Source organism: Rattus norvegicus, chromosome 7, assembly GCF_036323735.1.
Source record: "Rattus norvegicus strain BN/NHsdMcwi chromosome 7, GRCr8, whole genome shotgun sequence".
NCBI lineage: Eukaryota > Metazoa > Chordata > Mammalia > Rodentia > Muridae > Rattus > Rattus norvegicus.
The window spans coordinates 86,530,688-86,546,077 of record NC_086025.1 but is presented as its reverse complement, the minus strand read 5'-3'; the positions used below and the strand labels follow the sequence as shown (position 1 = coordinate 86,546,077).

Sequence of the window (15,390 nt, the reverse complement as noted above, 5' to 3'; positions counted from 1 at the left end):
AAGGAACAACCGTGGCACATTCACTGTAAATACGATTAGTTTTTTGCTTCAAAGGTTCCCTTTTACAGCTAGGGCAGGTGGCATCTTAAAAACACCACCTCAGGAAGGATAACAACACCGATAGGGGCAAAATGAAATGGCTTCTTTTCAGCCATTAGATCCCTCCCGGCCAAATATCAGTGAATAGAACAGGTGGGAGGGATTCAGGAATGGAAGAGAGGGCACGCAGAACAGAAGGCTTTAGGAGGTGTCTTCTCACACTCAGCCACGGATCCAGAACTGCAACAGTTCCATCGGACTGTGACAATTCCTCCTCATTGTTGAGGATTAGGGTGTCTCCGTAAGGAAGACAGAGAAATGGGTTACATAGGGGAAATAAAAAGACCACTTAAATATTTAAAACAAAACCCACAAAATAATTGGACCTCAGAGGGTCCAAGAGTGGTGGAGAGACATCCCGACCTGCGCTCGTTCGCTTTCCATGAAGTCCCCACCCCCCTCCCCCCGCTCGCTTCTCCATTTTCAGGCATCCTTCTCCAGGAACCAGTCCTTTCAGCCTCCAGGCGGGGAGGCGTTTCCAGCTCGTGGAGACCCGGGGCATCCCGAGCAGCGGGTTGCCAGCCACGTCCCCACCCTTCCTCCCGCGCCTCTGGGGCCCGCCTCGTTCAGGTTGCATTCCCAGCCCCGCGAGCCTAAGGCCGGTGATGGGCGACGCCCGGCCGGTTAGCGCTCCGCCCGCCGTCCGTGCGCTCCGGGGTCCCCGCGCCCGCGCCGCGCCGGCGCCTCTGCCGGCCGCCGGGGGTTATGAATGGGCGCAGCGGAAGCCCCGCCCCACCCGGACGTGACGCCCGGCCAATGGCAGCGCGGGCTGCGTGGATGGATGAGGTCAGCGCTGTCGTGTCGGGAATGGAATGTGTAAGTGTAACATTCAGAACCGGGTAACATTCGGCGACCGAACGCGGCGGTCGGCAGTGATAGCGCGGGGCCTGCGAAGCACCGCTCGGGGCCGGCATTGCCCGCGGGGAGGACGCGCCGCCGCCGCCGCCCCGCGCCGCCTCGTGCCGCCGGCCGGGCCGCCGCGCGCCCGGGGAGCCGGCCCCGTGAGCGCAGGAGTAAACACCGGCGGAGTGTAGGAGCCGCTGCAGAAGGGAATAAAGAGACATGCAGGGATTTGTGAGGTTACGGCGCCCCAGCTGCAAGATGCACTAGCCGGCTGAAGCCGGGGCGGATTGACTTGTTGGAACCGTAGTGCTCTGCACCGGAGTGTGGATGAGTTGAAGTTGCTTTCCCCGGGCTCGTTCTCCACGCCGCCGAGAGGAATCCGAGCGGAGAGGCAGTCACTTCGTCTTGCCATTGATTGGGTATCGGGAGCTTTTTCTTCCCTGCTCTCTTTCTTTTCCTCGGTCTTGTTGCATGCAAGAAAATTACAGTCCGCTGTTCGCCCGCCCTGGGTGCGAGATCTTCTGCCCGGCTCTCTCCCGTGCATTGTGCAGCCCAAAGATGAAAGACCGAAGGGGAGAAAGTTAAAGAAATCGCCCACATGCGCTGGATCAGTCCACGGCTTGGGGAAAGGCATCCAGAGAAGGTGGGAGCGGAGAGTTTGAAGTCTTTACAGGCGGGAAGATGGCGGACTGGAGCTGAAAGTGTTGATTGGGAAACTTGGGTGATTCTTGTGTTTATTTACAATCCTCTTGACCCAGGCAGGACACATGCAGGCCAAAAAACGCTATTTCATCCTGCTCTCAGCTGGCTCTTGTCTCGCCCTTTTGTTTTATTTTGGAGGCGTGCAGTTTAGGGCATCGAGGAGCCACAGCCGGAGAGAAGAGCACAGTGGTCGGAATGGCTTGCACCAACCCAGTCCGGATCATTTCTGGCCCCGCTTCCCGGACGCTCTGCGCCCCTTCTTTCCTTGGGATCAATTGGAAAACGAGGATTCCAGCGTGCACATTTCCCCCCGGCAGAAGCGGGACGCCAACTCGAGCATCTACAAAGGCAAGAAGTGCCGCATGGAGTCCTGCTTCGATTTCACCCTTTGCAAGAAAAACGGCTTCAAAGTCTACGTCTACCCGCAGCAGAAAGGGGAGAAAATTGCCGAAAGTTACCAAAACATTCTAGCGGCCATCGAGGGCTCCAGGTTCTACACCTCGGACCCCAGCCAGGCGTGCCTCTTTGTCCTGAGTCTGGATACTTTAGACAGAGACCAGTTATCACCTCAGTATGTGCACAATTTGAGATCCAAAGTGCAGAGTCTCCACTTGTGGAACAATGGTAGGAATCATTTAATTTTTAATTTATATTCTGGCACTTGGCCTGACTACACCGAGGACGTGGGGTTTGACATCGGCCAGGCGATGCTGGCCAAAGCCAGCATCAGTACTGAAAACTTCCGACCAAACTTTGATGTTTCTATTCCCCTCTTTTCTAAGGATCATCCCAGGACAGGAGGGGAGAGGGGGTTTTTGAAATTTAACACCATCCCTCCCCTCAGGAAGTACATGCTGGTATTCAAGGGGAAGAGGTACCTGACAGGGATAGGGTCAGACACCAGGAATGCCTTATATCACGTCCATAACGGGGAGGACGTCTTGCTCCTCACCACCTGCAAGCATGGCAAAGACTGGCAAAAGCACAAGGATTCTCGCTGTGACAGAGACAACACCGAGTATGAGAAGTGAGTAAGGGCTGCCTCCCTTCGAGGCTCAGCCCTGGGCCCTGGATACCTGAGTCCAGGTGGGAGGTTGGGGAGGGGGGGCGTGCGGGGTGGAGACAGAAGCCCTCAGTTCTGTTGCTTCCTGGGACCAGGCGGCCGGGTTCAAGTGTGGGGGGGCCGAACTTGAGCTTCTCAGGTAAACTCGACCGAGTACTCTCTCCAATCAAGTTGGTAAAGGTTATCTCCCTGAGACTTTGAAAACCCTTTAGGACTCATGTGTCTTCCGCACAATCTGGGGCTCTGATCCAAGTTTGGAAACGCGTTTCACTGAAGGGTACTAGAGAGTATTTGTGACCGGGTCTGGAGACCCGGAGATACACAGCTCTACCCAAGTCCACAGACACTTACCCTTATGCTTTGCTTGTTTCCCTCAAGAACATGGGTACCTGTTCTCTGGGCAGTTTGCTAGGCTTAAATTTGCACCTTTCTCCCTAAGCTTTAGATTCTTGATAGCTGGAATATTTTAATTTTTATCTCCCCAACTTGTGACTGTCTCTTACTTCCTCTAAGAGTTGATGTTTATTAAGGGTAGAGTGTAAGTTGGTTAGGGTCATTCATTCATTCATTCATTCATTCCTATAAGCCCTCTCTTTCTTGGAGAAACTTTAAAATCTGGGCCTCAGGCCCACTGCAGTGAACTACCCTTACTAATTTAGATTTCCTTTTCTTCTTTGTCTTTATCTATTTGCATATAAATGTGGACTGTTACTCTTTGAATGGGCTTGAGATGCCTCCTTAGCCTCGGTGGAGGGGAGAGTTTTGTTTAGTTGCTAAGTAACTGAGTTGGTTACTTTGTAGCCCCTTTCAGTCTTCCTTTTCCTTGTCTTCAACAGTAGCTGACATACAGGATTCCAGGTCAAAGTTAGAGTTCACAAATCTGCTTTAAACCGAGGCTGGCCGGTCAGTTTCCTGATAGCTGAGGTCAGTGCCCCAGACTCACTTATGTTTGGCTGGGAAAGAGTTAGTGAGCTCCTGTGGTGCATTTCCACTTTACGCCAGTTAAAAACCAGAGCAGCCTTGTGCTACCCAGGGAAAGAAGGGGAAACCTCTCAGCTGAGTACAAGAGGAACTGGCAGAGGTTGGTAGATTGTGCAATTGATTCATGAAGTGCAGACCAGGGGACATGCTGGTCCCCTCAAACGGGATTGGATCAGGAAGGGGTAGGGTGGGAACTGGGCCCCCGAAATGAAAGGTTTGATTATTGCCCATGGATTCCTTCAGACTCTTCTGGTCTTGGTGAGAGTGATCATCTTCTGAGACTCCATCGTAGAGGATGAGGGAGGGAGAGGAAATATCAAGCGTGGGGATTCTGAGTCTGAATCCCTAGGACATTTTCCATTTCAATTGTAGGAAAAGCCTGAGGCCAGGATCAATTGTGAATCCATAGTTTCCTCTTACATACGGAAGTTCTGTGTGAATATTGAGTGTTGTTGTGATGGAGTAAAAATACTCTGCAACTGTGGTCAGAATAAACTGCTTTGTTGAAAGGACAATATACTTTGACAAAGTCTGAGGGGTGCTTGTGAGAAAGCAGTGCCTTCTAGGAATTTCTTTGGCTGGTGCGATGAGGCTGATCTTTTGATGGCTTCTAAAGCAATCTCTCCAAGCTTTAAAGAAAGATCGTGGTGTTCTTCATTCTGAAAGAGCAGATGTTCCCTGTGTTCGACCTTCTCCCACAACAGTAAATAACAATTCTGTACATTTTCTGTGGAAAGTTTACTTTCGCTTTCTAGAGAGCAGGGATGGAGAAAGGTGTGGCCGATTGGCTTCCACTCAACTTTGTTTTGCTAATTGAATGTAATTAATTTTTCACCTTTCAGTGCTTGGGCCAAGAAATCTGACACCTTCCAACTCTTCTTGATTTAAGTTTAAAGACCACCTGGGTCAGGGCCTCAGGATCATCTCTGTTTGGAAGTGTGGCATTCAGAAAGAGAACAAGTTTACTTTTTCTCTTTAGCAGTAATTTCCTCGGTTTAATGTTTCCTTTTACAATCCTTCTAGTCCCAGTATTGCTTACTGGGCTGTGTTAGTGGTGCACATCACTCACTCAGCAGACTGGAACTCCTTCCTTGTCTTGGGTTGTCAGAATTGTTACTTGCAAATATGGCTGAGTGTTTGCTTTTGACTTTGGAATACACAGGGATGAAATAAGAATGCAGGAATCTGGAAGCAGTGTGGGTACTAATGTACTTTAGAAGACACCCGATGCTGCACTCTGAGGTAAGAGTGCTGGGGCAGCGCAGAACTCCTCAGCCGCCCTGAGGCTGACCACAGCAGAACCCTTGGAGATGAGTTGATCCTGAAGTCGGATCTGTGGCACTGTTCCTTCCATCCTGGGAGTCATCTCTGAGTTGATTTCTACCCAGGGTTTAAGCAGTTTCCTGGGTACTCTAGACATTCATTTGGTAATGGCTTGTAAAGACGAGATCAATTTTCATCTACTTCTCTTCTGCATTAGCAAGTACCTATGAAAAGGTTTCAACTTAATTTGCTTCGACGAGCAGCCTCATACAGGTTTGCTTGGGACACCGGATCTGATAATTAGATTGGAAATTTATAGCACCTTGTTCAAGTTAGGCTACTAGAAGAACGTAAGCAGATACGTCAACTCCAGCACGTCATGGTGGTGTGTAATGTTGTAGGTTTCCAGGGAAGTGGTTGGGGATTCCTGCCCCACTTATGATTTTGTGAAAAACACATCGATCTCACCAGGGCAGAACAGCTGTGTGGAGAAAATGGGAATTATTTTTGTGATGAAGAAAAAGTTTCTGTAAACTTTGATCCAGCCTTCTAATTACCTTAAACACTCACTTTTTTCATAATGCACGCAATTTTTATCAGTTACACATCTTTTTAATTTTCACTTTATTTCATTTCTTACTGTCCTGGAACTAGCTCTGTAGAACAGGCTGCCCTTGAACTCAGGGATCCACTGCCTCCGAGTACTGGGATTAAAGGTGCGCTCCACATCTGATTCTCAGTTACACATCAAACCAGGTGTAGCTGGCACCAGCTGAACCGAGTCGTTGCTGGGATTGGCGATCTTGAGTGAGACCTTAGAGAAATTCTCTGCATTTTAATGCTTTTGGCTTCTCAGGCATCCTTACATGATGACTACGTTTTTGCGGGGACATCCCCGGTTAGATCCCTTTGAAGGTCATTATCAGGGAACTTCAAGTTTGGCTATCGCACACAGAAGGAAGAGAAGATAATGAGAGGTGGCCTATACCTCTGACCCTTTCCTTTCAGAGCATCTTTTCTGAGAACAGTCAAAACACCATGAAGCTTGTCAGACCCTGTTCTGTTCACCAGAGCTGTACCCTACTGGTGTTTTAAAAAACAAAACATTTCTTTAGTGTTTGTGTGCATGTGTGTGCGCATGCATGGAGTTCAGCGGACACCTTGGAGTCAGTCCTCCTCTTTCACCAAGTGGGGTTTGGGAATCAAATGCACATCCTCAGGCTTGGAGGCCAGTGGCCTTCCCTAATGAGTCACCTCATCAGCTCTAGCCATGCACTGTTTAAGGATGGGTGATCATTTAGCTTATAGGAATAGAAAGTGAAGGATGGCAGCTTTTATTTGGGGAGCGGTTGGCACTCTGATGTGTTTTAGTAGTGGCCTTTGGAAATTTTCATTACCCAGCACTGCTTTCATTTCTAATTGCAAACACTTTGGAAGCACTCAGCCTCCAGGACATCCCGATTGGTGCTGCTGGTATTTCTACAACTTGATGAAAACTTACCAAAGGTGGCTGGCAGGAGAAAGAGAAAAAAAGTGTCAACTAGCTTAAAGAGCTGATGCAGCTCTTTAAAGGGACAGGCTTAGAGCCTTACGTGAGGGTCATGGTTCCCCTTTATTGTTGATAAAATAATAGGTGTGTCCCCAAAACCGCTTAGTGTAACTCATTCTTATTTATTTATTCTTTTTAAATTTTGTTGAGCATTTCTATTTGACCTTAAACATTTAAGGTGCATGTGGAATTGGCCAAACAACTTGGATTCAGATGCAATTGCAGAGGAAGGAAACTGTGCTTAAGACCAGCCATTGTACAAAAGGGCTTTTTCTCTCTGTCCTCCATTGTCCTCAGCTGGGTTCATAGACACAGGGAGCAAGTTCCTGACCCCGGGCCTAACTCTTCCTGAATGTTTTCCTCTTCTGAAAGGAGAAAAGCAGGAACTGTGAGGCACAGTCTCCAGATGTAAAATGTTAGCACCTTTCTCCTCACAGTTGTGTGATGGCACAAAGTGTTTCTAAAATAACCCACAGATTAGAAATAAAAATAATAGTCCTGTGGCGAGCTATGAAGTTGACAAATGTGTCTTCGGACAGTGAAGTTATTGAAGTTATATCCCCTTCTCCAAGTTCCTCATCTTCCCGAACATGCCTTCTGAAGAGAACACCTGAAAGCCTTGACTCACAAGAAATTGAGGTTGGGGGACGTTACTGACATTTTGCAGGGAGAGTTGTGGTTTGATTGAGTCCAGAGTAGGAAATGTGGAAAGGTGTCTGTTACCCGAGATGTGCGTCTAAAGGGTTTTACTACGCTTCATTCATGACAAGCTGCTAAGATTTGGGCAGATCCCTTTGAACCTTTGGTTCTCTTGATACCAGTTGGCGGGCACAGAATGGATAAAAGGAGACACCATACCCCAGGGTGGTTGTGGTTTGCTTCATATCCTGGAAGATCTACTGTCACAGAAGAGGATTCTAGAAAGCTGACTCTGACTTTGTGTCAGTGTCCTACCGAAGGTTTGGTGGGTAGAGCCCAGCTGCGTTTCTCACGGGTACCTTGCAGTGTGTCTTGTTAGTGCTTCGTAGCAGTGTAAGCTGAAGCCAGAGGTTCTGAGGTTACTTGTCCAAGGCCTCCTAGTTCGGAAGTGGCAGAACTTGGGCTGTAGCCCAGGTTTTCTGGCTCCCAGTCTTCTCACTGTGGCCTGCTACTGCTTTCTGACACCCAGTCCAATGAGGTCACATGAAGCGGTCATTGCGTTCCACATTCTTCAGACATAAATGTGGGAACCCCTCTTCGATCAAATGTAATAATTAATTGTTTTCACTTATGGTCTCTTCAACCTTGGTCAGCTTTGAACTTAGCCTCCTTTCCAAACTGGAAGAATGCTTTTTACTTAACTTTTCCTTTCTTATCTCATTAAAGCCTTCCAATAAGTGAATTCAGTATTACGTGTAGTGAACGAATGATTCTGTGACCAGGGGCTTTACGTCCCAGAGCCTGCATATTCTGTTCTTCAAAATGTTAGTCTCCTGGAGAATAAGAAATTTGCCTGTTAGTTAGCAAGTGAGTCGGGTGTGTGTATATTGGATGTCTCTGTCACTGCTTTGCACATTTCCTAGGGAAAGACTTTAGCTTGCACATGTGCTAATAGGACCTCAATTCTGACATTTAAACTCTGAACTACTCGAAGGGATGATTTGTGAGCATTTCAATCTGACCTGCATGCATTCAGCTTTTCAGGATCTCCTCGTCTCTTCAAAGTGATGTTTGCCCGCAGTGAAGCATCCCCTGCTTCCTGTGATTGCACTCCTGGGATGAGTACTAGAGGGACAGGTACACCAGGTGGATGTATGAGCCAGCAGTGTAGAAAGGCTCACTGGGAGATTTTGCTGCTGGCTAGGGTGCAGTCCAGAGCTGGGGAACTTGGTGGGCAAGCTTATGCCTAGTAGTCCCAGGCACACATCATTCAAGTGAAATCTTTATTTTACGCAGGTAGGGCTGTGGAGACAGCTTAGCAAGCACAAGGACTTGAATCTGGACTACCAGCACCCATGTGAAAAGCCAGCTATGGTAGCATGCTTATAATTTCAGCACTAGGGAGTCAGAGACAGGAGGATTCTTGGAGCTTGCTGGTCACCCAGTCTAGTGTAATTGGTGAGCTTCCGGTTCAGAAAATAAGGGGAAGTGATTGAAGAAGACACCAGATGTAGGTGTCTCTGCCCTCCATGTATATCATACACGCTTGATCTCTGTCCACCATATGCACTAGTACACGCTACTGCCAGACACACACGTGTACATGCGATCACACCTGTCATAATAGCTGGAGACCAGCTCCTGGGGGGAAATGGAGAAGATACAGGATACAGCAAAGTGGTGTTCCATTTCATTTCTCATCCCGTTATGAGAGCAAGGCCATGCCCAAGTTTGATTTAGCTGCCCAACCATTATGTTTGTATTGTTTTATCTCTGCTATCCCAACACTTTGTCCAGCTATGTGAATTATTTAGTCACTGGTAATAAATCTTAACTTCATTGTTTGTCCAAGCTGCCCACGTGTTGAAGTTAGGGCTAAAGCATTGGTAAGCACAGCTCCTGGCCTGCTGCTGGCTACTCTGTTTCTCTGGAAGTTGAAGTCGGATCTAAGTGTGCTTGTGTGCTTACCCCCTTAACGTTATTTAAGAATATTTTACTGTCCTGCCAAAATGAAGTGGGACTTTTAAACACTTTAAAAAAAAAAGAAAATTCATAGCTGTGTCATAGTTTAACCATATATATTATATTTACTTTTGGAGGGTGGATTTCACCAGAGAGCCTGGTTCTTGACTGGGGTCTCTCTTTTGAAAAACAACAGAGGACTTGCGTGCCCTTCCCCCACCCCTCACCCCACTGGAGTGGTAGGTGTTTTTAAGGTGAGACTGAGCACCCAGTTAGGGAAGTAGCTGTCATTAAATGACAGCTTAGATAAACAGTGTAGGTGGTAATTGGTCCTGCAGGGGGTCTTTGAAGCTCCTGGCTCTGTTCCCTTTGAAGTTTTGTTTTGGCTCCAGCCAAAACCTCTCCGGTCTCTTAACTGTGCTGGCAGCAATAGACTTTGCTCTCCTAACACAATGCTTGCTTTCTGGGGAATCTCAGGGTCTAATTGACCCAACTTGGGGGAGATGGCCCTTTTTCTAGCATCTTGTATCAGTCAGGCCTTTGCTTCTGTTTTCCCTTTGATTGCAGACTCTCTGATCCAGGGGAGGTGAGTTTGACAGGTTCTTTACCTCTGGACCGCCAAATAAGGAATTCTTACACCTAGCGTATTGTTTTTAAGTATCTTTAAAACCAGGCACAAAACAGAATCAACAGTTAATGTCCTTCTTTTCAAGCCTTTTTAATTTTTGGGTAACACTGAGAGATCTGAAGCAATGCATATTTGAGTTTTCTGTTGTACCTTTTTGTCTTGTGTGGAGCCTTAGGAAGCAGTCTGGGATTCTGAAGGAAGGGGTAGCTGGCAAGGATTCTCTGACTAATTTTTTTTAACCTTTCAGACTCAGTTTTTGTAGCTGGCAATGGAGATCAGGTTACCAGCCTCACAGGGTCATTAAGAGGATCAAAAGAGGTGGAGTGTATGTGAATGTACCTTGTAAATGATAATATGCCCTCTAGGGTGGCCGTGTTATTAAAACCATCTTCCTGTCATGGTCTAGTCAACTATGGAGTGGCTCAGTTGGTTTCATAACTCAGCCTTTTAACTGTGCCCCTGAAAACGTTCTGCTCATCTCTTCCCTGAAACTGAATTCCCAGGTAACCGTGGGCTTAAGTGCTCCGGTGTTTAATCACTGCTCAGTGGAATGTAGAAAGACATGTATGGAGCTTGCAGGCTGGAGGTGGTAGGTGGCCGGGGTAGAGGGCAGCCCCTGGGGTATCCCAACATTTCCTTGCTCCCATGTTCTCTATGTTCCTTGCATCAAGGATGCAGGCTCTCTCTTCTGCATTTACCAATAGCAGCTGAGGACTGCTTGTGGAGAGCCACCCTGTCTGACTAGGACTGAGCCACGTAGCAATTTCCGTGAGCTGCTTCAGTGGGTTCCTAAGTTACAGTCACAAGCACACCATCTCTCAGGCCATGTTTAGTCACAGGATTCACTCCAAGGGGACATGGGACAGACACTGAACTAAAAGAGTTGCACTAAGTTCGCAGCATGTGATGCGATACCTGGACAGGGTACTTTGTTTCTGTTCTGGCCAGCTCTTCTGTGTCTCCGTGTCTGCCAGCCCTTAACAGTGAGTCAGTCTTGCGTGCTGTTGTCCGGTGCTGCTGGGGAACCAAGTCCGGTTGACTTTTGCAGAGATTGATCATTGCTCTTGCAGGGAGGAGCCTTTCACAGTAGGCCATGAATTGGGTGTGCTGGAGACCTGATCAATGGAGGAGGGATTGCTCTGTCACATTGTCACTCTTAACAGGTGAACATCCTTTTGCAAAGAACAGCTTGAAGTCGTTTCCTGGAACAGGGGACTGTGGTTAGAGGAAGTTTAGCTGTGGCAGGTACTTTTGAAGCCATATCCTGTTGGCACTTTTGAGTATGAACCCAGAGGATGGCAACAGCCACTAATTCTTCTGGAGCTTGTTCTGTGTGCTGGTAATTGGGTTGTTGCAACTTCTTAATCTTTTGGCGCCCTTAGTCGGAACCTACCATTTGTTCTTCACTTTGTAAATGAAGAAAGAGAGGCAGAGAGTCTTCCCATTGACCTACCGAAGAGCATGCAGACTATGAGGATGGAGGTGTTCTGACTTCTAGGCCTGTGCTCTCAATCATACAGAGTGCTTCTGTGCCTTTGAGTAGTCCTCCTGCCAGCAAGGCAACCACGCTCTCACCTCTTGTCGAATGTTTGATTGATGGGTGGAGTATCACTTGGGCTTTTCACCCAGAATTGATTTCATCCTGTTTAGAGAGAATGTTCTAACCATTTTGGAAATCTGATTTCCCAGCTCTAGTAGATCTGTAGCAGTTCATTTAAAGACAAGAGTAGGGAAGATGGGACGGCTGACAAGACAAATACAAGGACGGAGGCCCGGGAGTTATGACACATAACACTCAGAAGCAAAGAAGCCTAGTAGGTTGTGAATAGCTGGCCCAGTGCTTAACTGTACCTAACCCTCTGAGTGCCCGCAGTACCTTACCTGTCACGCAGTAGAGCTTCGGTAAATATTTGATAAGCCACACTGTGGTTATTGTTGACCCGAGGCATCATTTGTGTGTACTCATCTTTAATAAAGTGGAAAAACACTGCATTTCTCTAACTTGCTTAATCATATGGGAGATATAGAAATGTTTGGGCGCCCTTAAGAATAAGCTGTCCTTTTGAAAACTCGTCAGCCAAGCTCACCTTGGTACCCTGCTTACATGCTCAAGGTACAGGCAGGCCGGGGTGGGGGCTCGTCCCCGGCAGGGCAGGTATGTGAGGTACATGACACCCACATTCTTAGAGAGATGAGACCTGAAGGACAGAAGGGTAGAATGGATGCCACCCTACATCCTGTGTACATTCCAACACCCTGAGAGCTCATGAAATCATCAGTGGGATTGTTGTAAAAAAGGATCACATGCTGTGTGACTGCTGGTCCAACTGTCACTGCTTCCTCAGCTTCATCCCATCCACAAGAAAGAGCCACACCCCCCTCCTCCCTTTTCCAGCAACTTTCTGGAAAGCACCACCCTGCTCTTTCTCACGTTTACAGTCACTTCCTGAACTCCTAGTCCGTATTTTCTTAGAACATTTCATGACTGCTGTAGCTTTGCCTTTCCATTTACTGAGCTATTTGTTTCTCGTCTTTCAGTAAGTTGCGTAGATGCCGAGGGAAGGAGTTCTGGGTCCAGTAATGCTTCTATCTTTAATTTGTTCATCTTAGTACATAAAATAGTCTTGTGCCTACCATATGCATACATAGATGTTAGCAGTGACATGCACCCTGCCCTCCATGTTATGCAAATGTTATGCAAATATTATGCAAATTTACATGTCGGGAGATATCAGCTTCTTTGAAGAAAAGCATCATCACAGGCAGTACTGTAGCCCCATGATAAGATTGTGTAGTAGGATCTCCTTGCAGCTTCTGTCAGGGGATCTTGGCTCTAGGCATAGGATGGGTCAGAGTCTGTAGGGGTGAAGTTCCAGGTTTCTGAAAAGATTAGCCAGTGTTTTGAAAGCCCAGTGAGAATAAGACTAAGGAGATGTTTCCGTGGTTTTTAAAAGTGGGTGGGAGAAAGCTTCCTTGGGAACATGACTGGGGATTTTCCCACTATAGTTTTGGGGAGGGCCATTGTGAAGGGTGACAATCTCAGGTCTGTCTACCTTGTTCGAAGCAGTTCTCTTTGCTGCTTGCTGCTGTGTACACACTGCTAGCTTGCTCTGGAATTTCCATCTCATCTAGGAGTACTGGTACTACAGACACATAATACTGTGTCTGTCTTTATTTGTGGACTGGAGATAGGAACTCAAGTCCTCAGCCTTGCATGGCGAGCACCTAGCCATTTCCTCAACCCTAGTCCTATCAACTAATGTAAGTTGTTTTTATTGAACCACTCTTGACCATAGGTTCAGAATAGGAGGTCTGTTAAATTTCACTCTCTGTGATTGATAAAATAGGCTTTCCAGTCTCTCCTCCAACTTCAGTTTTTTTTTTTTTTCATTCATTTACCTGGTTTCCCTTTTTGTTTTCAAATGAGAAATTTCTTTCAGTATTTTTTTTGAAAGGTACTTTCTCCTTTAAAAAAACAAAAACCATATCAAACCTGTTGCATTGGTATGAAACCAAATTCAAATGAATTAGGAAGGTGTGGTGCACAGTAGCCTAAGATGTTTATGAGGACTAAATGAAAAACCATTATGTTCCCTTGATCATTTAACTGTAACAGTCTCTAGCTACCAGGGGCTCCCACCTTTTTAAAAAACTATTAGGAAAATTTCACAAACAGATAAAAACATCACATTCCAAAATTAACGAGACCCAGAGTCTATGCAACTTATGAGCTTGTATACAGTCAGTTACAAATGGTATTCAAAACAGAAGCCATGGGGCTCTGCAGTAAACCTAACCCTTTCAGTATTACACACACTACGGAGTCCACGACAGAATTAGAACTAGAAAGAATAGCGGCTCTATATCCTTTGTCGTAACCAGTGTCCCCCGTTACCACAGCCAGGCACTTCTCATCCTATGTTCAGCCTTCCTTGGTCTCTTCCCATACTGTACCCGTATGTACATCTGTTTACATGTGCACACATTTTATTGGCTACATTCTACATATGAGAGAGAACATGGAGTTTATTTCTTTCTGAGATTTCTTCCCCGTTTAATTACAGTTTCTTCCACGCCCTCCTCCCCAGGTTTGGTTGAATAAAAAATTTGGCTTTCTTTTTTTTTCTTTTCTTTTTTTTTTTTTCCATCTAAGTTCTGCTAGCTGGTACTTGAAGTGTTGCTGCAAAGCACATAGTAACATCACACTTAATAAAGCTACCAGGCTTCTAATGAATTCATGTGGAGATTTTTCATTCAATTAAAAAGCAAGGAAGGTGTACTGTTACTTCTCCTGTCGGCCTCTATTTCCTGAATTTAAAATCTGCTGTGGCTCAGGAGGACCCAGACTGGGCATGGTGTATTGCCTGCAGTTCTCAGGGTGTCTAGCCCGGACCCGGGCACTGTAGTGCAATTCCTTGAGTTCTTAGTTGGTCTTAAAAATTGACTCAGATTTGGCGACGATCATATGATACTTGATTAAGTATGAATTATGTTTTATGTTCTTCCACAGGTTGTGAAGGCTATTTTCCAAAATTATGGCTAGCCCTGTGTATCTGAAGAAATCTGAAAATCTAATCAGAGAGGGAGCTGACACTAAAATGCTTTTGCTTTGCTGAGAGGCAGAGAGTAATTTTTATGTGTTTGTGAAAGCACCGTTTCGTATATGCTACAGGCTCCTTTAAAATTCACATCACATTAAAAAGCTACCTTTAAACAGCGTGTTTTACGATGACTACATTTTTAAGAGTGGTGTAATGTGGCAACCCTTTAAATGTAGAGAGTGGTCTTTTATTGATTCAAGGAGTAGAAATGTGTAATTTCTTTTTGTATTTGGATTGTAGAGTTACAGTACATTTTTTAAAAAATGAGTTGTAGTTATGTTATGATAAAATTTAACTACCTCACTTCAGGGTTTAGTATAGGTAATAGATTCCAGTAGTATTTTGATGAATTTATTTTTATGTGTTGCCCTGTCTAAGGAGAAACTCAAGTAAGGATAATGTAGGGGGAAAAGGGATTAGATGCCAAAATAAACGATAGATTTCAGGAAAGACGAGTGAAGCGGTCATTACCTGTGAGTTCAAGAAGGGAAGAGCTGATCTTAGGAACAGTGTGAGAATATCGTCTCTCTGGATTTGTTCCTTTCCCCTAGTGACCAGTGAGCTGGTGACTGGGGCTGTCAAGTCTGCATCCTGATCGTGTCTGTCTGTAATTTAGAAGTGTGCTCTGGTGGTGAGGGTAGCGGGGACACACCTGGTGTTCCTCTCTGAATAACTGGGGTCAGACATATGCTCCTTCGGAGAGATGAACAATAAGATTACGGAGACAGCCTGGCATAGTTCAATTCTGGGGGTCATCTCAGCACTCAGGAAGTGGAAGCAGGAGGATCAGAAATTTAGGATCAACTTGGGCTAAAAAGTGGCACCTGGTAATCCACCCCTGCCCCCCAAAATCATGGCATGGTGTAGGTGAGAAAATTGAGAACCAGGAAAGTTGGGTAGCTGGCCTAGCATGTAGACAGTAAGAGGACACTCATCTGTCTCTCAGCTTGGAGCTCAGAGGCACAGGAGGATCCCCATGCAGACCCTCGAGATTGGCGATTTGAACTACAGTAGGGGCAGTCTCATATTTGTGACTCCTCTAAGTGCCTTCACTTTTAAA

The 15,390-nt window shown here is 46.3% G+C and overlaps 2 protein-coding genes across 3 annotated transcripts in view; both read left to right on the top strand.

Annotated features, from left to right (window-relative positions):
• The first annotated feature begins 1,589 nt into the window (after nucleotides 1–1,589).
• Ext1 (exostosin glycosyltransferase 1) overlaps nucleotides 1,590–15,390 on the top strand; it is a 278,838-nt gene continuing 265,037 nt past the window's right edge. The window contains exon 1 of one of the 2 annotated variants that reach the window (NM_001130540.1): nucleotides 1,590–2,671. In NM_001130540.1, coding sequence (NP_001124012.1) covers nucleotides 1,710–2,671 — 962 coding nt within the window. In that variant the 5' untranslated portion in view covers nucleotides 1,590–1,709. Of the gene's footprint in view, nucleotides 2,672–2,815; nucleotides 3,789–15,390 lie in introns of those variants that run through there. The other variant, XM_039078770.2, reaches the window with a different exon arrangement.
• The window catches only part of LOC134479904 (keratin-associated protein 10-6-like), a 235,995-nt gene continuing 224,401 nt past the window's right edge, over nucleotides 3,797–15,390 (top strand). The window contains exon 1 of the mRNA XM_063264625.1: nucleotides 3,797–15,390. This exon is cut by the window's right edge and continues 224,401 nt beyond it. The gene's annotated coding sequence lies outside the window, so the exon portion shown is untranslated.